This window comes from Thermobia domestica, chromosome 2 (assembly GCF_964235325.1).
Source record: "Thermobia domestica chromosome 2, izTheDome1.hap1.1, whole genome shotgun sequence".
Taxonomy (NCBI): Eukaryota; Metazoa; Arthropoda; class Insecta; order Zygentoma; family Lepismatidae; genus Thermobia; species Thermobia domestica.
Window position 1 is genome coordinate 258,471,471 of NC_137455.1, and position 24,199 is coordinate 258,495,669.

At 40.5% G+C, this 24,199-nt stretch overlaps 1 protein-coding gene across 1 annotated transcript; it reads right to left on the reverse strand.

Annotated features, from left to right (window-relative positions):
- Positions 1–23,206, reverse strand: Datp (purine phosphoribosyltransferase family protein Apf). Its single transcript, XM_081748626.1, has 3 exons — positions 22,911–23,206; positions 12,844–12,959; positions 1–333 (listed from the first exon to the last, which is right to left on the reverse strand). Exons 1-3 carry the CDS (start codon positions 23,023–23,025, stop codon positions 121–123), a joined length of 444 nt encoding a protein of 147 aa, XP_081604752.1. The 5' UTR covers positions 23,026–23,206; the 3' UTR covers positions 1–120.
- Positions 23,207–24,199: the final 993 nt, after the last annotated feature.

A 24,199-nucleotide genomic window follows, 5' to 3' on the forward strand; every position in this document is an offset into this window, starting at 1 on the left:
TTTGGTCAATAACAATTGAATTTTAATCTTAACAAAAAATAATAAAATAACTTTAGTATTGACATTGTTTTACTGAAAACATTCACATTTGTTTTACATCTGTACATCCAAATACCTTTATCAACTTTTTTCTTTGCTTTTCTTCTTTTGGATGTACTTGTCACAATCTCGCAACAGTTCTTGCGCATCCTCATAATGTACTTGCTTACATGCATTTTCAATTGTCAACCACACATATTCACGATGCTCTTCCGACAATCTGATCGGACAATCTGGATTTATCAGCTTTGCTAGCCAATATGTAACTTTCTTTTGTTTACCTCTCGCTTCATACTGAAATATAAAACAAATATATTAATTATAGAACTAAAAGGTTCTATAATGTCACTGAATCTGTAAGTAAAGCTAATTCCTAATAGTTGACACTCGTGCGCTCCACTACATGCGCTGCCTACCTAACGTTCATAGATGGCACTAGCGTGCAGGCAATTTACAGATTTTATTATTATTATTATTATTATTATTATTATTATTATTATTATTATTATTATTAGACAAAGGCTCTTAACTACGTTTAAATGTAAGCATTAATACTATTAACGTAACCGCAAATAAGTTTGTGAACAAACAAACAAAAAAAGTTAAATGTAAAGAATTACAACTTTTAAGTAAGAACGTTTTTAACTTTTAGTTCAAAGGGAAATATTACCAAACGAAAAGTGACAGAAGTTATCACTTAAAAATACCGTCGCTAATAACTCTTTAGAGTCACTTTGTAGGTACTATTTAATATATTGTTCTCTCACAGAAAGTATCTTTACCCTCGTTAACTACAAATCTCATAACCTCTTTGCGATTCTCCATAATACACATTCAGGAAAAAATAAGCATCCATTCATGATTTCTCCTTTTTATATCAATAAAAAAAAATCATTTAACTTCCAATATATTAATGTGAACTGATCTGAAGGTACTGCTTATTCATTTCATTTCTAATTACCTACCAAGCAAGATAAAAATTCTTTACTTTATTTTAACCACACTTATACCTTAGTAAATCTTTTTAACAATGGAAAGTCCACAGTCACAAAAGGAAAATAAATTTCGCAAAATCAATATATCCTTAAAATATACTTTTTATTTTAATGCTATGGCCATTTTCCCCCCATTTATATTTTCACCTGATAGTTTCTCGTGAAATCTAAAACAAGTTACTTTTGTCTCGCTGTTAACTGGGAATGGACTACTATCTATCTATCTTATATATATATATATATATATATATATATATATATATATAGATGGTGATCAGAAAAATGGAAACACCTCAACGAAATTGCAACTTACCAGATTAATATGGTGTCGGGCCACCTTTCGCCTTCAGAACAGCCTTGATGCGACGTGGGATGGAGGCATAGAGGTCGTGAATGGTAGCAAGTGGAATTTTACACCATTCCTCGTGCAGGGCATCGGCCAGTTCTGTGAGAGAGGATGGAGGTGGAAATCGTCGCCGGAGTCATGTTTCCAAGACGGACCACAGATGTTCAATTATGTTGAGATCTGGGGATTGGGCGGGCTAGGGGAGGTGTTGAACTTCATCCCGATGTTCCTCAAACCACACTGTACCAACGCCAGCAGTGTGAATGGGTGCATTATTATCCTGGAAGATGGCGTCATTGTCCGGGAACATCGGGACCATAGGATGCAAGTGGTCTCCTAAAATTGCGACATAATCGTTGGCAGTGATTCGTCCGCTAAGTGTGACCACAGGACCCAATGAAAACCATGATATGGCGGCCCACAGCATCACCGAGCCGCCGCCATGTTTCACAGTTGGGCGGAGACACTGCAGATCATAAGCTTCTTTGGGCGTTCTCCACACATAAACACGGACCGTGGTTGGGAATAGGGTGAAGGATGACTCATCCGACCATATCACACGTTTCCAGTCCTCAACGGTCCAAGTTGCATGGTCGCGGCACCATTTGCGGCGTGCGAAAGCGTTATGGTCCCTGATGAGCGGTTTGGCCCGTGCAACACGACCCCGTAAGTTCATGTCATGTAATTCGCGGCGGACTGCGATTGTCGAAACAGGGTTGGGGAGGTGCTGATTGAGTTCCTCCGTCACTTGCTCCGCAGTGGTACGACGGTTCTGCGTGACAATGCGCTTTAATATCCGGCGTGACCTGTCACTCATGATTTTGCTTCCGCCCACTGTTCCGCTTTCCCGATGTGGTTTTCCCGTGTGTTGTGTAGGCCGTCATCACCTTCGACACTGTCCCACGCGACACACCTAACACAGTAGCCACTGCCGTCACACTCACTCCACATAACCGCGCACCAACAATTTGCCCTCTGAAAATCTGAGAGGTTTCCCATTTTACACTACCTCCGTCTGCTACAGCTACTGAACACTGCTGTTCCACTGCGCCTGACGTAGTATGGAGACCGACCTAACACACCACCACCAGTGGTCCGGCGCTGCGGGCGCCACGACACCACTGCCAACCCATACATCTGACGTGTTGCCAATTACAGGTGTTTCCATTTTTCTGATCACCATCTGTATATATATATATATATATATATATATATATGTGTGTGTGTGTGTGTGTGTGTGTGTGTGTGTGTGTGAGGGTTGTGGCAAAAGTCATGGCAACTATTTTTTTTTCTTAGAGATATGTGAGCGGATCACAAACTTCTATGTGTCGTGTGGAAGTTCTGCATGCATAGTGTGTATGCAGAAAAACAGATGGCTCTGTGATAGCTGGTAGTAGCACAGCGAGGGCTGTGAAATCAGTCAGTTGGTGAGTGTCGTGCGAGATGGAAGTAACCCGTGTTGAGCAGCGCGCTTACATCAAAATAGCCATTCTCCGAGAGAGAAATGCGATGGAATGTCACAGTGAATTAATAATGCCCTACCATGCGGGACAGTAGCACGGTGGGTAGGAAAGTTTCAGCAAGGATGTGTGTCAACCAGTGATGAGCAACGTTTGGGACGACCTGTCAGTGTGCGGTCCGACGTGGCACGTGCCGTCATCAAGCAGCTCCTGGACGAAGGCAGACGATGGACGGTACTGGAGTTGGCGGAGGCAAGTGGCATCGAGAAACGCACCATCCACAGGATATTGAGTAATGAGCTGCAACTACGCAAAATCGCATCGCATGTGACGCATCAAATGTATATACATGTGTGTGTGTTTGTTTCCCCTAAAAAAATGAAACCTTTACTGAAATGAGAATATAGAAGGAAATGGGAGAACCACGAGGAAACCCACACGGGAACAATGTTATCCACTATGAACACACGGCCTGGGATCAAACCAGGGAACCCTCGCATCAGAAATGAGTCCTCTGCTAGCCTGTTTATCCTGGAATATTCCATTAAATCTTTTACTTCAATAAAACCTACAATTATCTCAAGCTCATTAACAGCTATCATTACTCTTAAAATGTTTCCTCCCTTGATATGAAGAGCCCATGTGTCTACTACCAACATTAAAACTACTACACAACAACGTTTATAAGAGGGGTTGCTGGTAAAGATTGGGCCTTACCAAGAAAAAAATTAAGCTAAGAAGTTGAAATTAGCAGGGTATATAGGGCAGGATCTGTATATACTATGTTGCAAAATGCAATGTTCTATGATATTAACATCCTTTTCTTTTTCATTTCAGAAGTGAACATGGCAGCACCTCCAGCAAGCTTTAGTCCAGAAGAGCATAGTACCGTTATGAAGATTCTCTTTCTCCAAGAGAAAGGTGCGACGCACATCTACGATAAAATGAAACAAACTTTGCGGGACCGTGGGCCGTCATATGCAACTGTCAAACGCTGGGTGGCGAACTTCAGAACTGGTCATTTTGATGTTGAAAGTGAGAAACCCAGCGGAAGGTCTGTTTCTGTGTTTGTTCCCGAAAATGTGCAAGCCATCCAGTACACGATAATGGAAGATCACTGTATATCAGCCAAAAGGATTGCTACATGTTTGGTCATATCACGTGAAAGAGTTGGTACCATTATTCATAATGGTTTGGATATGAGGAAGGTTGTAGCAAAGTAAATCTCCAAACTTTTGACGAAAGTAACAATGCCTCCTCACACACGGCATCTGAAACACAGGACACATTCACCGCCGTAATAATACGACGGTGTTAAAATAAGAATGAATGAAAATAGAACATGAAAATAGAATATAGATTAGTGAAAAATAGTAACGTAAACATTAATCTAAAACAGTAGAAAGAATAAAATAGGTACTATGTACGGAAATGGAGAGTAAGTTGTGATGTGAAGTTATTACAAATGACTAGAGCCAGAACTGCAGTTCGCAATAGGATCCTTTCTCTGTGAGGAATGTGGAAGATTCTTTAAACCGGAAACTGCGGTGGAATGTACTACTATGAGCTCTTCATTTTGAGACAAGCAGATTGGAAGTCGGATCATTGCACGAATATCGGTTGATGGGAATCTATGTTCCAAGGTTAGATTGATGTTGAACATAGGATAAGTTTCACATTTGGGTTTCTGGAATTTCTTTGGATGAGGTACGGGGTGTTGATTGATTGATTGAAAGGGTTTATATGGGCGCGTCGACATCGAGGTCTTTTGCACCCTTCTCTGACAGGAAAAATGAAGCACCCAAGAACAAAAAAGCATAGTATCACAGATATAATAAAGTAAAAGCAAAGTCTGGAGTACGTAAAAGGTGTTCGGTCATTTATGAATTAAAATGTCATAGCATTCAAGAAATGTGCAAACTCGATACACAAACACAAGGACGGGTTAGTACACAACAGCATGTTAATCTTCTCTGCCGGGGCAGCTCGGCAATAGGTGCACACACTTGGGGCAGCCCATAATTAGTAATGAATATGACAGTGCAGTAAAGAAGATAAAAGCAAGGAAATGCTATGACAAGCATAAAACCACCATGAAAAAACACAAACGGTAGATAAAATCAGAAATAAATTAATTAAAAGAAATGTGAGAAATGCACTCACAGATCACGCAAGACGTGCAAAGTCTGCAAGTAGGTGAAAACTTGCTGGATCATCTGGACATCGTCTCCAAGCAAGGTAGACAGATCAGCTGGTTAGCCAAGGCGGGCTCACTCAGGAGCAAGAGGAACACATTCCACAAGAAGGTGGCGGATGGTCAGGAATGCACCACACTGGGTGCAGGAAGGCGGGTTCTGACGACGTAACAGGTAGCCATGGGTCAAATGGCTGTGCCCGATACGTAATCGTGCCAATCGTCGTTCTTCCAGTCTTGAAGGACGAGAACTCGTGGCCCAAACACCAAGTCGCGGCTTGACAGCATGCAATTTATTCTGAAGGTGCTCATCCCAGTTTGTCTGCCAGCGCTGAAGGAGAAGACGGTTGATTACAGGGCGAATATCAGAGCTGGGGAGCGGTGACGGATACTCAGGTCCTGTAAGGGCAGCTTCCTTGGCAACACGGTCAGCACGCTCGTTCCCTGGAATACCAGCATGGCCAGGCACCCAACAAAATTGGACATCGCAACCTGCAAGTCGTAAGGAATGGCAAGAGTAGAATTTGTTGAACTATAGGGTGCACAGTTGACACATCCGTGAGACTATGTAAAGCGCTGCTGGAGTCAGAGCACAGGAGAACATGTCGGAGATGGCGTCGACGAATATAATGCAGAGTCTCCAGAATAGCAACCAATTCAGCAGTGAACACAGTGGAAGTAGGATGGAGCTTCAAGCCAGCGCTATAATCATCCGTGACGAAGGCACAGCCAACAGAATCTTCATGCTTCGAACCATCCGTGTAGAAGACAGCGTAGGTACGGTACGCATCCAGAAAAGAGAAGAACTCCTGACAAAATTGTTGATTGCTGGTAACAGACTTCTTAAATTGCGTTAGATGAAAGCTGACAACTGGTGGAAGAACTGTCCATGGAGGGATGGGCAGGAGGCCCAATGGATAGATGGCAGGGACATCGAGTCCAAGAGAAGCCCCAAGGTCTATAGCACGAATGCCAAAAGGCCGGGTAGCAGTAGGTCGTGCTTGATATCTGTCATAGCGAGCACCCGCCTCAAGGGCAAAGGCCGAAGGATGGTCAGGTACGGCACGGATATGAATATAATAGCGCAGGAGCAGGCAGTCCCGACGGTGGGAAAGAGATGGTTCATGAGCCTCGACATAGAGACTAGGAATAGGGCTAGTTCGGAAAGCTCCAAGCGCCAAACGAAGGCCAAGATGATGAACAGAATCCAGATGACGTAGGATGGAAGGTCGAGCAGAACCATATGCAACACAGCCATAATCCAATTGGGAGCGGATGAGGCTACGATATAGACGCAACATCACAACACGGTCAGCACCCCACGAAAGATGGGACACCAAACGTAGTAAGTTCATGGAGCGGAGACAGCGGTACTTCAGGTCTCGAACGTGAACAGCCCAGGTAAGTCGTCGGTCAAACTCCAAGCCCAGAAAACGAACATGATCCACATAGGACAATCGAGAACAGCCAAGGAACAGCTCAGGATCATAGGCACAGTGACGAAGGCGACAAAAATGTACGCAGTGTGTTTTGGTGAGAGAAAAGCGGAAACCAGTAGTGGTAGACCATCGGTGAAGGTGGTTGAGCGCTAACTGCAACTGGCGAGTAACTGTACGGAGATCACGTGAGCGACAGTAGATAGTAAAGTCATCCACATAAAGCAGCCCATGAACAGAAGGGGAGAGCTGCGACATCACACTGTTCACTGCAACAGCAAACAATGTGACACTCAACACACTACCCTGTGGAACGCCATTCTCTTGTGGAAACGGAGCAGAAAGAGTAGCTCCAAGCTTGACTCTAAAAGAACGTTGTTGGAGAAAATTCTGGATGAAGAGAGCCAAGTGGCCACGTAAGCCCCAGAGATGGAGTTGCCGCAAAATGCCATATCGCCAAGCGGTGTCAAAGGCCTTTTCAAGGTCAAAGAAGATGGCTACTAGATGTTCTTGATGACGAAATGCATCCTGAATAGCACTTTCAAGATGCGCCAAATGATCAGTAGTGGAACGGAAGCGCCGAAAGCCACACTGAAGATTGGAAATGAAGCCATGGTGTTCAAGAAACCAGACTAAGCGGGTATTGATCATCTTCTCCAAAAGTTTACACAAACAGCTAGTCAAGGCGATCGGGCGGTAGCTTCCACTGGACGTGGCAGGTTTAGCAGGCTTCAACATAGGAATAATGTATGCTTCACGCCAGGCATCGGGGAAGGAGTCTTCAAGCCAGATGCGATTGTACAGGTCAAGAAGATGTTGCTTGCCATCGTCAGGCAGGTGCCTGAGCATAGCATAACAGATGCCATCAGGACCAGGTGCCGTGTCCTTCGTAGAATCCAAAACAGCAGTAAGTTCAGCAGTAGTAAAAGGCAGATTATAAGCTTCAGCGGTTGCAGAGCGGAACTGAAGTGGCGTACGTTCGGTGCGTTGTTTATAAGTGAGGAATCCAGCTGAGTAGTGAGTAGAACTGGATACATCCGCCAAATGACGACCTAATGCAGCAGCAATTCTGTCCTGATCAGTGACCATTACACCATCGATAATAAGGGATGGAACCGCAATGGAGGTAACATGTCCCTGTAGACGACGAATTTGCGACCAGACCGCTGTCATGGAGCTGCCAGCAGTAAGAGAAGAAACATAAGTGCGCCAGCTATGACGCTTAGCTTGCTTAATCAGATAGCGGGCTCGAGCACGAAGAAGACGAAATTGAGCCAAATTATCAGCTGTAGGAGCACGATGAAAAGTACGTAGCGCTCGACGTCGGGCCAGAATAGCGTCACGAATCTCCTCAGACCACCAGGGAACGGTGCGTTCACACCGGGAACCAGCATAGATAGGAATAGAGTCGTGTGCAGCTGCCAGGATACTCTGCTGAAAGGCCTCACAATGACCATCAACAGTAAAACGAGGTTCTAAAGTGAAATGAAAAATGATCCCAGTCTGCTCGACGTAGATTGTAGGCAGTGAACGGAGCAGAATGGATGAGCGGAAGACCATGCACAAGAATAGGAAAGTGGTCACTGCCACAGAGATCATCATGCACGCGCCAAGTAAGATGGGCACCAAGTTGAGGACTGCAAATGGAGAGGTCCAAATGAGAGTAAGTACCAGTAGCAATGTGTGGGACTGCCATCATTGAGGAGCAATGAGTTTGTGTTGTCAAGGAAAGTGGTAATCTCTTGACCTCGCGGCTCAGTACGAGGAGAGCCCCACAGTGCATGGTAGGAGTTAAAGTCACCCACAAACAGAAATGAGGATGGAAGCTGTCGGGCAATCTGTTCAAGATCGACAGCAGTAAAGACGTCATGACGCGTAAGGTAGATACAACAAAAAGTAACAGGTTGTCTTAAGAAGACACGAACAGCTATAAGCTGGAAAGCACTATTCACATGGATGAGAGCAGAATGGTAAGCATCAGAGACCCCGATTGCTACACCACCTGCTGCACGACCTGCAGTAAGCTGATCATCACGATATACAGTGTAACCAGAGAGAACTGAGTTGCTAGTAGAGGTAAAATGCGTTTCCTGAAGACAGAATATGGTAGGATGAAACAATGTCAATAACTGCTTAAATTCCTCGTAGTGAGTGGAATAGCCATTTAAATTCCATTGAAAAAGAGACATGTTCAACTAGCATCGAGAACAAGAAGCGAGGTACTGCGCTTGCCTTTTTCACGGCCTTCCACAAGGGTAAAATTATCGAGCTCCTCCTCCACCATATCATCCATAAGAGACTCGTCATCACTAGGTGGACTACGTGACGTATGCTTCTGTTTCTTCGCCCCAGGTGGGCTAGAAGACTGGATGCGTGAAGATTTCTTCGATGCCTTGGTAGAAGAAGCTGTGAAGGAGGGAGAGGCAGCCTTGGAAGCTTGAGCCTGGAGCTGTTTTTTCCGTTCCTTCTTAGTGAGGGGTTTGGTAGGAGGCTGGCTGTTTGACTGCTTCAAAAACTGGGTTATGGAGTGATTAGAGGCAGACGAGATAGAGCCAGCTGCCGGAGCGGCAGGAGGCTGAGAAGCAGGAATTGGCTTAACGATTCGTGGAGGCGAATGATCATTCAATGGAAGCTTAGGCTGCGAAGCGGATGATGATCGGTGCTTCGTGCGGGATAGTCCTGGGTTCACAGAAGAAGCAGTGGTACGGGACGCCTTGGAAGAGACTGGCGCACTGGGAACCTCAACGTCAGTCTGGGTAGCAGAATTGACTGTCTGAGTACCTTGTGATCTGCTGGTCTTTAGAAGGGAAGAGAAACTGGTGCCGAAGGTAACTGTTGGCTGTAGCCTTCGTTTAGCCTCAGCTGCGGAGATCTTTTCGATTACTATCAGTTCACGGATCTTCTTCTCAGCCATAAAATTAGGACAGTCACGTGACCAAGCTGGGTGGCCACCTTTACAATTAGCGCACTTCGATGGGGCCGCACATGGGGCCGGACCATGAGCTGCGGAACTACAATTGCCACAGATAGCAGAGGCATGACAAAAAGGGGCTGAGTGGCCAAAATGTTGGCAGTTAAAGCACCGTAAGGGTAGTGGTATGTACGGGCGGACCTTCAAACGGTGGTAAGCAACGTTCAAATGCGTTGGAAGGTCAGGTATAGCGAAAGTAATGATATAGGAATCCGTGGGCTGTACTGTACCATTTCTCTTCGTAGTAATTCGATGGACGTCTGTCACATGGCTATCCGTAAGTTCGGCACATATTTCCGTCTCTGGTAACTCTCTCAAATCGAAGCATGTGATGACTCCTTTGCTAGTATTTAACTGCCGATGAGGCTCAACCAGAATAGGAACAGGTCCTAGCTGAGTACTAGTTAAAAGTAGTTGAGATCGTTTTTCTGATGTCGTTTGAACAAGTAGCGTCCCATTTCGTAATTTACGAATATGTCCAGGAGGAAACGTTCCTGTGGCTATATGATGAAGCTGACGATGAACTATAAAGGGTGACAATTTACTTAAGGCTCCAACTGTGTCAGTTGATCTGTCTTTGATAATTAAATATCTTGGTGCAAGACCAAGCTTTTCCTCTCTCTCTCTCTATCCTGGGTGGGTGGTTGATGCGAAGCCATAACTGAAGAAAGCCCAAAATCCTCTCAGCTTCCCCGTCGTGGTTCGAAGCGGCCAACGAGGCTGGCAGGTCCTACCTGCATGACCCTTGTCAGCAAGCTAAGCTGTGACACCAAGTCAAAATGACAAGGAGGCAGAGCCACTTGCACCGCCGACTGATGGGTACTTTTGAGAGGACCCACGTCCCACCGTGTAAGGGGAGGGACCAATGGTTCATTGGAGATTCCCGCACCGCAGACTCCCAGCATTCCCTTTCAGGGCATCACTTCTTCCGGTCCTGCTGGGTGCGCATGCGCTGCACTCCTCCGTCCCACGGCCCCGGGTCCAGCGTCATCCAAGAAAATCCAAAAGCAAAACCAGTCCATAGCAAGGTTGTCTTCTAGAAAGAGCAGTCCATATCCGAGGCTTATATTTTAACGACGCTCGATCCCAGGTTTTAAATGCCGGGTGATCGGCCCGGCACAACCCCCAACCTGGAGGACCAGTGGCTGATTGCAGTTCCGAAGAACTGGGCGATGGGGGCGCTACATCCCGACGCCGGGGGTACGGGGTGTGTTTCAAGATATCTGCGTAATGGAATTGGAAACCAGATTTTATTATTAATGTTATTTCAGGTGACTAATTAAAATATAATAGCACAGAAAAACAACAGTGATCGAGTTTCAACAAAACGAGTAATGTCACGCTCCACAAAGATCCATGTTCCAAATGCTCCTGGCGGCATACGGGATGTCACAATTGACACTAGTATGTGTAAAAAGAGAATGGAGTTTTGTGAGAAAGAAACCTCAATGACCAATAAGATCGAAGTCGTCAAGTTACTATACCACAGCGAGTGGCATGAACATCGAAAGTGTGAATCAATTCACAGAGTTGATCATCGTTCAACCCTCCGGAAGTTCTGTGATGAGACTGATTATGGTTATGCTGAAACGGAAATGTTATTTTTAATCTTGACTAAGGAAGAATGTGTTCGAAATAAAAGACAAGAACCAAGCCTGAAAACAACGTAAGCACAATGTGAACGTGTTGAAAGGGACGGAGACAATGATGATGACTATTATTCAAGGATTTGATGAAGAGGGATGATAGTGAGAGGCGAGAGGACTCGCTTTAAATGTTCACCATGACTAGTGAGAGGCGAGGGGACTCACTTTCAATAAGTACCCCGAGTAGTGAAAGGCGAGGGGACTCACTTCGTTAAGCACCCTGAATAGTGAGAGGTTCAAAAACTCACTTTAATCAAGCATCCCGGTAAAATAAGTACAGAAACAGGTTTCAAATCGGTCTGCAACTCTCTCGCTGTAATCCCTGCAAATATAATTGTTCTGGGCTAACTGCAGAGCATTTCAAACCAAAAGACTTTTCTGTAATTGTAATCACCATATTGGATCCGCCATATTTAATTTTGTTAATTTTGAGGTCAGATTCTGAATCAGCCGTCGTAAAACCTCCCTAGCAGTGTGTTTTCTTCTATATTAAATGATTGTTTTCAGTCTATGTTTGGAGTTTACCCCTAACATTCAAAGGATGGTTTGAACCCTTAAACCTGCACCATTGCCGAAATTTAAAAAAAAAAAAAAAAAAATGTCTATTATTTTTCGCTATTATACAAGTATGCAAGTTTCATTCAAATCGGTGAGTTACACTTTCGTAAGTCTACCATAATTCGGAATATGTAGCAGGAAGAATGTTGGTATAAAAACAATTTCAAAATGTGATTTTTCCTTATGATTTCAGATTTTTATACTTACTCGAAAGGTGTATAAATATGTACTGGTAAGATGGACTGAAAGTTCTAGGATAAGTTTATAAGGAATCAAAGCGTTGTATAGGCATCACTGATTTTTTATGTGGATCGAAAGAGCAGCTAAAGGGTTTAGATACATCTAAACATGTAAATGAAGTTGGAAGAACTGCAGCTATCAGATTTAATGTGTGTATTATCTTTGTAATCAATGTTAGAAAGTCAATGTTGAACATACGCAAATTTTACATCTGGTTAATGGTATTTCTACGGTGGAGGTGCAGCGTGTTTCAAGAAACTAGTTACCGTAACATGTGCATAAAATTCACAGGTTCTTCAATAAACCACATTGATGCAGACCGTGAAAGCATTTCCAGCTTTGGGTAAGAGATAAATCGTATAGGACAAACAGATTTACGTGTTTATGTACACAATGGAAGCCTGACAAGGCTAACAGCTGTGAACGAAAATTCGATGTATAATACGATTTGCTTTGAAGGTCTTTCAGCAGGAAGTTTTTTTAAAAAAAGGTTTTGAGTTTATTTATAACAGCTCTTCAAGAGCTTACAATGGTAGTTCTTCTTTGCAATTCCAAGTAACAAATATTATTACTACGCGATAACATAATTTTACAAAATATACACAATGGTGCTTCCGGAGCTTCACACGAAAGAGCAGAGACAATTTTACTTATTGTATAGAAAACATACTATACTACAGACAGCAAATTGATCTCGTTCCCGGTAATTCACACACTGTCAATCAAAGAATGATTACATGAAAACCAATACAGTCATATATGATTTATAAGCATTAACTGATAGCTCCTAAAAATCTCTTGTTTTACGAAGAAACAAACGATATTAAACATATATTCTCCTTAAACTCGTGATATTTACATATTTTTAAATATGATGAACATTTCCCTAAACTAAATAGCACAATTTACACTAAATTACAATGTAATATATAATATAATGTAACAAATAAATGTATACCTGCAAAACCTTTTGGAAGTCTTTCTCAATTTCTAAATCTGAGCTCATTAATCCTGTTTCTTCCGTTGTTTCCCTTACAGCAGTATCGTAATCTGACTCTCCAGGATCTACATGTCCTGAAATAGATTTAAAATATTATTTTTATCAGTAATTTTTAGTAAAATTTTCTGTATCAGATTAGATCAATCTATACAGATAGTTATCAAAACAAGTACAACACAGTCGGTGAACAACGTCAAAAGCTCCCGGCGTGTAAAGCTGTGGAACACAAACTCTGTTGCCGGTCTACTTGCCCATCAAATTTCTTTCAGATCAGAATCAGTGGTTACCACGAAATAAAGTACCACATACAAGCAGAGCCAAGCCTGCCCTTGACCGAGCTCGGTCACCAAATACAGCGATCTTTACCCCTTAGACGATGGGCAATTTGCCCAATAAATTACGTTCAGTTCGGCCAATAGATACCGAGAAATAAAGTACCACATACAAGGTGAGCCGGGTCTATCCCTGGTCGAGCTCACCACCCAACATAGTGATATTTACTACTTGGGTAATAGGCTACTAGCTCGCTAAATTTGGTTTAGATCTGACCAGTAGTCATCTAGAAATAGGAAGTATCACACACATACATCTGAAGTGAAATCGTAAGCTCTCGTATGTTTAGCAGGGAGCTAATAATGGAAAAATCTGTAGTTTGCAAACGTACTATGTATGAGGTGGTAACACTGAGGATAAGTGTATAGCGCCTGGTCATTGTTAGTGGTGCGTTAGGTGATCGTCTCTAGTATATCAGGGGGTAGAACTGAGATGAGTGTTGAAGCGGACAAATGGTGGTGACACAAAATGGAAGACCTCTCTCAGTATGGATGCATGGTCGGAGATCATGTGGTTCGGATTCCACGTTAATCAGTAGATCCATGTCTCACATAGCCTCGCTGCTGAACGGGAAACGGGACGTCAAACTCAACTCAACGACAAACATGACTGATGCCTAAATCAGAATCTCGAACACGTCACAATCATACTTCAACGCGAGTTGCATAATGTGAACATCCCCAGATGGTTTACAAATTTAAACCGCTGATCACCGCCAACAACGCTTTGGCGCGAAAATTATGTCGGGAGCATGCAAAATGGATCGCCGATACCTGCAAACGCGTAATGATTTCCTTTCACCTTATTCCCAACAATAGCCCATGTTTATGCATGACAGACGCCTAAAGAAGCTTATACTTTGAAATGTCTCCTCCCTACCGTGAAACATGATGACAGCGATTTCTTTATGAAAGAACTGGCAATACAAAATATGTCTATAAAGTGATTCGTTCTTCATGTGTGTGATTTGAACTGATGAACAAAGTGACATAAGTGGCCGAAACCGTCAAACGAAACAATTTCAGACAGAATTATCAAAGTTTATGTTTGTATATATCTTTTCAATAATTTTACTTAAAATATATGGATTTTTGTATTTAAGTATATATTGTACAAAAGCTGAATTTCAATAATAATAATAATAATAATAATAATAATAATAATAATAATAATAATCGCTCTTTGTCACAAAATCGCCTTAAAATTTTCTATGTTAAGGCTCACTCCCACTTTTTACAATTCTAGCGAATGACTTAAAGATAGTGGAGAGTAAAAATTGTAGAAGGTAAGCCAAATGGTATCTAAAAAACGCTCTGGATGAATTACATGATTTCGTTACTTCTGCTTTCAACTCTAGTGTAAGGATCTACTATCCTCAATTCTACAGCCAGTCTCAAGTAATATAGTCTTTAGTTCATAGTAGATTGATTTGTTTTATTGAGAACCGAAGAGAAACCTAAAGGAGGCCTTACTCTCATGAAGAAAGAAAGAAAAAAAATACCATGTTACGCTGTTTTTGCCGCAACAATAACACACTTCAGTAATAAATGATGATTGCCTTGCATTTTGCGATGTGCAAAAAAAGCTTTTATGTAAATATATATATTCAACTACGAAAGAAAGTTCACAAACTTGGCATTCCGATTTCTACGATTATTTCGAATTATATAAACTAACTTTTTAGAAAACATAACATCTTACTATTTAGTTTGGAGTTTGAAATATCTTTTCAGCACCGAGACTATCAGACCTGCAGCTACAGCTTAATTTGGGATCCGAAGTACATAAGCCCCCACCAGCAATCGAACCCAGGTCTCTCGCAAGAAAGGCGCATAGGCTAACGGTAGCCACGAGGGAGTTCTAATATCTTAGTACATTAATACCATCAAGAAAACAGAACAAATTTCTTACCGAATCGAAAAGATATCCGTCTACACAGATAAAATCATGTCTCTAGGAAGTGTACTAAATCACTTGAGAATGTTCAGGAAGTTATATAGCTAAGAAATTTCCCTATTACGAAAGTTATCGACTTTCATTGATTTTATTAAAGCGAATCTTTGCATAACAATATTTACAACATAGTTAATCAACTGACTTACCATTTACTTTCTTATGCCTCAAATTAACGTATAATAACAGGTTTGTTCCACGACATTTTGATCTAAAAAGTCTATTTTTCTTTAAATTTGGTTGGGCTAAGTTCAAACTTCAACTCTGATGCACCATAACTCGGGAACAAAAGGCCTGCATAACAAAATATTCCATATATATATATACTAAGGTCTACCACCATGTCAAGTTTGATACAGATCGGGTTAGTGACAGCCACAATCAATGGAGAAATTCGTTTATCGTACACTAGCATCACAGGAATACAATAACTGTCACAACTGTAACCAAAATTTTTACTTACTAAAAAAGGCAGAAAAATATATTTATTTACCATTTTCATGGGAAAATCGAACCTTCATGTTCTGGACCAGTTTCTAGAAGTTTGGTGGTACGTAACGGGATGTTCCAACGCGGAGACTGTTTTTTAAGATGGACGCCAGTTGCCCTTGCTCTCTCTGAATTTAATCCGCTTTACGCGCGAAAGGGGTTGGTCAAAAAGATACGTGCTGCCAAACAACGTCCTTATGTTGAATGTACATAAGGTGGGATACTTCTTGCATGGAAAGTACTTAGCATAAAGATCTTGTAAGAAGATGTCCTTAAATTCTTCTTTCAAAACCACGTCCTCCTGAAGTCCAATCAAGTTCTATTTGCGAAATGTTAGGAGCATAGTACACGTCAATAATGATATATCCACTGCAACAAGGCTGAAAAGTAAAAGGTATTTTAATTTCTCATTTGATTTTCCCACAGATCACACGTCCACGAAGTTCACGAGCAAATTAATTTTGTATTTGCAACTTCTAATTCAGATCATTTAATGAGAGGTAATAGCCACAAGGAACGCAAGCTCACACAGCCACTTTCATCAGCTATATCAAAGATTTTCCTTTCATGTACACGAAAAGTGCCACCTCATTTATCAAATTACAGAAACGCTGCATCATCTTTTACTTGCTCAACCATCGTACTTTTGTACAGCACATATCCTCATTCTCCATTTTCAACTTCTCTACAAATGTTTTACATTGGTGGTGATTGAGACCTTTCGACTTTTATATAAAGCTGACACAAGACACCTTTGTATTCATAATGTGGGCAAATTTAAGTGATTTTCCTGGTGTAAAATACACACACGTTATTTATTCATTTTTTTCTGCATAGTAATTCTTCCTTTATTTTCTTTACAGTCTCTCCATTTGGTCCAAACACTGAATGAGCTTCATCAGTACGCATTCCGTAGTTTTCCCATCTCAGCTGGAATTGGCAAAATCCATGTTTCACCTTCTGTAGGATATCTTACCTCGTAGAACTAGCTTTCATAGGTTCTAAGGAGAGCATTTCTTTTGTGCAATGGTATGAATTTTATCTCCTCTATCTTCCCCCAATACTACATTCCGAAGCTTTCTAAATATTTCTTCACTAACTTCTGTAATGTCCAAGTCTCCAAACCTCTACATATAGAATTTGACCAGCTTCTTCTTTAGTTAAGAGTTAAACGTGCTAGTTAGGAGCGATCATTTCTTGTTGAATAGTTCTTTGGTTATGGTAATTCTTGTCCTGATCTCTTTGGTGCAGCAAACATATAGTAAGATAGAAATACGAATTGCAAAAGTGTATTCTTTAAGACGTAATACTCCAAAAGCAAGCATTAATGAAATGCTATGTGAAAGTAGTGTAGAAAGTAATCATGCGCAACCATAGAAGTGTTGAAACGCTGTGTTACAAAGTAAGGTACGTATTTTAAGGCCAAATCAAGTTTTCTTTCGCTATTCTCGTTTATGCGCATAACGTCCTCTTCGACAAGCCTGCTCCCTATAGACGAACCTCTGCCCTCACTCGGTTAGATACCATTCGTGCTCTTTAGTGGATACTTAGCACTGGTTGGTTTCTACATGTTTTTTGCACTGTCGTTCTTATGGCATACGTCTAGCCATTGTATACCCATAAGGAGTAAGCCCTTCTCAAGTGAGTATATGCACTTAGTAATGCAACACCTCCCTTAAGAAAAACTTTCTACGGCAATAAGAGTGAAACTCCTGATAAAAGAAGTGAATATATCATGAACGTACGTAAATATGTTTACCTAAATTGAGACTTCACGACAAAATGTAGGCCTATTCTTGAAATACGGGAAAGCAATGTGATTTTTTTTTTTTTTTTTTTTTTTTTTTTCAGGTTAACGACAGCTTGTAAAACTTCACGCAAACGACTATGATAATTTCTTCAGAAACCACTTTACGAGAAGAATAATATACAAGAACATATGAGACGACAGTAAGGATATACTCACAAAATGAACGGAATACGAAAGTGCGAGACGCTACCCACAACTAGTCCTGTTTCATTTCCATCCTTCACTCCTAACTGTTAATCACAAATATTTCCTATTTTCTTTGCTTTTCTCTAAATATGTATGCATCTATATTGTATTGCTGCGCAAAATTAGTATTTTTAAACTGTTAACTATTGTAAACTACGCACTATTGACAAATAGCTAAAACAATGAATCCTTACGTTCTCACTGCGATAGGGCATACAGCTTCAAAACTGGGGAAGATTCGTGAATGAAGGAAGTTCTTTCTGTTGCATGTCTGAATAGATATTCTGCCAAATATCCACTGTTACTGCCTTAGAAAGTGTTTCTTATGAGAGGAGCTGTATTAATAAGGTGCTGATTCACTTTATGGAAAAAATACTACAGTGCGACAACATGAAAAAACTTGTACTATGTCACCACTACAAAGCACGAGTGACGCCTAACCTAGCCAGAAGCAGGAGCGTCAGCAACGATGGACATACACACCCGAGGATTGTGGAAAAAGATTTCATATGGCATAAAAATACATACCTCACGTATGTGTGTGTGGGGGAAGGGGGGGCATTTCGTCGTTCCTTCAGGAATAATCAAAGGATAGGTTTTGGACATCAAAATACTGTTCTATTTCAGGCATATCATGCTGCATTCATAAAGTAAATCTTAACCACATTAGGTTAACATACGATATAATTTTCGTTTTATTTCCTTCCGCAGTTCATTATGTTTTTTCCTCCATTAATACAGTATACAGTCCTACGTTATTTACTAAGACTGTGGATTTGAAACACTGACACATTACGCTTTATTGCCTGTTTATCTAATATCGCATCTAGAGATGTGAGGTCGAAAATTTTCCGTTCTAAAAAGATATCAGTAATCAAGTAATAAATCTTCAGCAATCATAAAATTGGTTGAATTCATGTACAGAAATGTAAAAAAGTGAAAGATCGTTTAAAGAATTTGAGAATTTTCATGGCTCAGACAATTTTCAGTACTATGTTGGAACAAGTTAAACAATTTTTCCTGAATCGAAATATTTTATGTCCTATATGGAAAAATTGAAGAAGTACAGAAAAACACCATGTAAATTTTTACTTACCAACTTGAAATGTTAGAAAATTTTCTGGTTCCCGTAATCTAATTGAAAATTATAATTTGTTACTGTCTAATTTTCCTCTACAGGAATTGTATATCTCGATGTGCAGTTAAATATAGAGGAAAATTTTCCACCTAACATCACTATACATAATATCCAAAACTGTCCGGATTATGAAAAGTGTTTTCACTTGTTTCTACATCGTAATGAAAATTTTCCGATTCATGAAAATTCCTTACATTTGTTTTTCAGAGCAATAAAACTTTCCGATTCACAAAAAGTTGTTTTACTTTTTGCTCCAAATGATGAAAATTTTCCGACTCAGAAAAAGTTCTTCAATTTTTGCAAGACACAAAATATTTCGATTTATGAAACATTGTTTCACTTGTTCCTACATAGTACTGAAAATTGTGTGAGCCATGAAAATTTTCAGATTCTTTAAACGATCTTTCAATTTTTAACATTTTTATACGTGATTTCAATCAATTTTATGAATACTGAGGAACTGTTACTTGATCGCTGATATTTGTTAACGGAAAATTTTCCGGAAAAATATAGAAGAAAATTTTCCACCTCACATCACGGCTAAACAACGATATAGCAATACGTGGAGTATGTTTTTATGAATCGGAAAATTTTCCGGAAAATTTTCGTCGCTGTACAGGACAGACAATTCTTCGATTCATGAAAAATTGTTTCACTTGTTCCTACATAGTTCTGAAAATCGTCTGAGCCATGAAAATTTTCAGATTCTTCAAACAATCTTTCAATTTTTAACATTTCTATACATGAATTTAATCAATTTATGAATACTGAGGAATTGTTGCTCGATCACTGATCTTTGTTAAGAACGGAAAATTTTCCGGAAAAATATAGAAGAAAATTTTCCACCTCACATCACGCTATACAAGGATGTAGGAATAAGTGGAGTATGTTTTTATGAATCGGAAAATTTTCCGTTTCAAAATTTTCCGGAAAATTTTCATCACTGATCGCATCACTGGGTGATATCAATAAAACGGAGAAGTTACTCATTATTTCCAATTTTGTAGTAGTTACTTGCATTGGTATCAATTAAAAGAGAACTGGACACTACTCGTTTCGGCTGACCTCGGAGAAGCTCCGCCCCTCTGGAGAAACCACACCTCTATTCTCGAGCCGAGTAACTACTCTGCGTTTGATATCAATAAAAATCAAAGACTCCTCTGTGATGCTAGTAACTTCTCCAAATTTCTGGAGCAAGCTAAATAGGTGACTCCGTGCGAAATATGGCAGAGCGTATGATTGTTTGGTACGTAGAAAAACTTATAAACCTCATAGAAATGTTGCAAATGGAGATTACAAAAAACATTATAAGTTCATGAAATAAAATGTAGAGTGATTAGCACAACATTTTTTAGGAGAATCAACCGAAATTTGGGATGGTGCACTACGTAATGACGAAAAGATCCGGGTTTTCTTACGTTACGTGAGTGATCTGGGATTCCAGGTCGGAATGTCAGGGGATTCTGGTGTGGCTCAAAGTATTGCGTCTATGACTACTGCAAGTGTAATGGATGCGATTATTGCGAAATCTGAAAACTGATTGTTTCTGGAAGTGTGCGTAATATGCAAACAGCATAGGCACAGTGGCAAGAACAATATACATTTCCGGGTGCTATCGGAGCACTTGACTATACACACGTGGCAATAAAGAAACCTAGTATTTTGGAGACGAATACGCTAATAGGAAGAGCTCCTTCGTGGCTAAGCGGTTAGCATACATGCCCTTGGCGTCGGAGACCCGCGTTCGATTTCCGGCGGGAGCTCATGTGGTTCGGATTTCACGTTAATCAGTGGGTCCCGTCTCATATAGCCTCGCTACTGAAAAGGACGTTAAACTCAAAATCAATTCAACTCAACGTTGATAGGAAGGGTGTATACATGAGAATGTATTCTGTTTATGTCAAGGCGAAAGGGGACACGTATGGTGTGGAAAACGCAATCAGATGGACGTGCTTTATGACGTGACTGCCTTGAACAAGGAAACAAAGGGGCCAAGTGTCTGGATTCGTTCTTAAAGCCAAACAATCTACAAAGACCTTGGACAACATGTGATATGCGCTTGTCATGTTAATCTTGATATTGCTGGATTCCAATCAACATCCATCAGCTCGAATAGGTTCGTCCTTATGGTTACAGTATTACTTTCTTGTTTCCAGTTTTTTTCTTCAAATTAGTTTTTTGTTTTATTCTCGCTCGAATATTAAAGATTCTCTTTTGGATTTGTGTCGGATATTAGGTTACAAAAATAGCCACTTTCGGTCTTATATAAATTTATTTTTATATATCTCCCCCCTCCTTCTCCTCCCCTACGTTGTTCCGTAAAATTTAAATCATAAAACCGATCCCAGGCCTGAACCTCATATATGTTGAAAATTTGATCAAGTTCGGTCGAGTGGTTCAGGAGTTATTAAGTTTTATTTATTTTCGTATACCCCCTCCCCTCAGTTCTACCATCAAAGTGAATAGCCTAAAACCAGCCCAGCCTCGAACCTCATCCATGTTACAAATTTGATCGAGATCGGTTGGGCGGTTCAAGTGATTTAGAGTCACAAACATAGTGATTTTCTATTTTATATATATAGATTCTTCCATAGAAAATGCCGGCACATTTCCTGTTTCTATTAAATTTATTAACTTTATTCATACTTTCAAAGCAATACTTGCGCATGCTTAACTGCGTATGTGTGATTCGTGGCGTAATCCCTGACAATGTTGGGGTTAAGTGCCGTATCGCCGAAAAAATTTTAGGAAATTTACCGGGTCAATTCGAGTATTTATTTAAGTTTGTGAGGAGGAATGAGTGAAAGTGAGATAAGTGAAATAGTAAAAATGAAGAAAGGTGTTGTTTTTGTTGGTTGCTTTTGATGTTGTAAGCGGCACAGTATGTGGAGGCGAAAGGACTATTTCGCGATGCATAGCGTTGGGAAAGAAGGAAAAGCATTTCGAGGGCTATTTAGCTGAGTATTTATTTAAGGCAAGGAAACCCCAGGAAACTGTTGTGCACGGTTTTTTTCTTGAAATTGGAAAATTTTACAAACCTCAGCCTTGCAGGTAGGTGACTTCTAACTGAACGGGAAGAAATTTCTGCACAGTGTACAGAAGCTGTATTGTGTGTTAACAAGTGAAGCGTTGCAAGTATGAAACCACGACAAGTGCTATTCAAATTTGTATGACCGCCAAAACCCACACGTTGTCACTACCGTCGCTCACGCGCCTGCTTCCCTCGGACGCAAACCCTCCTGTTGTGCTCCTGCCCTGACTCGGTTAGATAGCATTCGTGCTTTTAGTGGCCACCTAGCACAGATTGGTTTGTTTTTGGACTGTAGTTTATATGCCTCTAACATAAAGTAACGTAATCCAACAGAATATAACCGAATGCAGTGCATTTTGGTGCCTTTTTTCACGGTAATAGTATACAACAGTTCCTCATCGTGTTCCGTACTCGAGAATACTTCTTACTCTTGCACCACGTACAGAAATGGTGGTATGTCATGTACAAGTGGTAACAGAACACAGAAGAAACCCAGATGGTAATAGTATACATGAGAACCCCCTGATCTGTGTTACTTCTGTGTTCTATTACCACTTCTACATAAAATACCATAAATTGTCTACGTAGTGCAATAGTAAGAAGTATCCATGTGCACAAGACATGCGATATGCGTTAAATTTCCTCTCCCCCATACACACACACAGTCATAGATAAAGTACAAGGGCACTACACATGCAGATACAAAGTACAGGTACGATCTTTTTTATTTTCGTATCAGTCGATAAGTAAATAAAAGTCGCTTTGTTGCCGCCTTTGTAAGTTCGTACATACTCAATGAATAATCCCTAAAAGTATGAGCGTCCTGCTCCTTCGGGAACTGATGCAGCTTCATGTATACTATATCCGGGAAAAATGTAATTTTTCAACAATTCTAAAACTTGAGTGGTATTCTAAAACTTGATATACAAGAGAAAAATATATTTATGAGGTGTTATGCTCGCCCTTCTAAACGAAAAGTGTACCACAGAAAACAAAAGTCTAATATTATTAAAGCTTACAAATTATATTTTGTTGCCTCCCATAAAATTAACCTGCAAGATATTAAATAAAAACGGAAAATTCACCTTTTGGAGGAGTCCATAAGTTGGCCTCATACGAAGCATGTAACAGTAAATACTCAATTTGCTTTATCTTTTCCCTATATATAACGAATCCTGCCGCACGCAACTGTATTGCCATTGCTGTTTATTTAATCAACCACCTTCACCTATGACCTATTGACAGCTGTAATTGGCACAGTGGAGACATTTTCCCGTTCTTATTGACATTGATCACCTCCAAAGAGATGTTTTATACTCGTGCAGATGTTAAAATCCGTCTCTCTCTCTCAATGTTTTGATGCTCCAGGAACTCGTCCAATCCGTCTCGCCGGGGTATATACAATAGAACCAGCTCAGCAGTGATGCCAATTCCTTCAGAGCCGTTTTCCCTTCACAAGCCTCAGAATTTCCCTTTTCCGGACAAAATTTCCCTTCGTCCAAACCGTTCAAGTACTGTATTTAGTCAATGTATTTTTAAAAGTTTTCGCTTTAACCCTACGGCTACTGCGTTCATGACTTCAGAGCTTAGCTTGTTGCTTTTTATTACATTTTACGTCTGTTACAATGCTGAACACACGCTCAGTTTCAGCATTTAAGTGAGGCAATGTTAGTACTAATGATGCCAATTTTGCGAGGTTTGCAAATTGTAGATAGTCTTCAAAATTTTTGATTCGAGAAACACGAAACCACATTTCGTCTGTTGGTTATCCTTTAAGTGCTCTTTTCTTCATCGTTTAATTCATGCCGGAGACGCCTCCATTCTGCAATCAAATCGTTGCTATCAAAGTATTCAGAAAAATGACTTCGAAGATGCCCGATACCTATTGGCTTTTTTTTTTTTTTTTTAATCGAGAGCTACATCCGAGGTCAAAAATTCCATTTCATTAAACAGTGACGAGTCAAGTGGAAGCCGTGATTGTATCTCTGTTGTAGCCTCAATATAAAAATCAAGACAGCGAAGCCTAATAGCTTTCACACCTTCTTCAGGTAATTCAAGCAAACAATCTTCGCATTGTTGCCCAAGAAATAATTCATCTAACGGCTGAAGATTTCTTGGGTTTGAAACATTTATGTTATATTGGTGTACTAATTCAGCTTGCAAAAAATTTTGGCCTAGTGTTCGAAATAATTTCCTTGAGTTTTCTGCAAGAAATGGAATGAAAACCTTCCGGGATTGAAAAAGCGCATTAAAGGAGTTGAAAAAATTTAGAGCATATTTTAGAAAAAAGAAATATGCTTTCGTATAAAAATTGTTCAGTTCATTTAATACAAATTCAGAACTCTTTAGTTTGTCCTCGAATACAGCTAGTTGG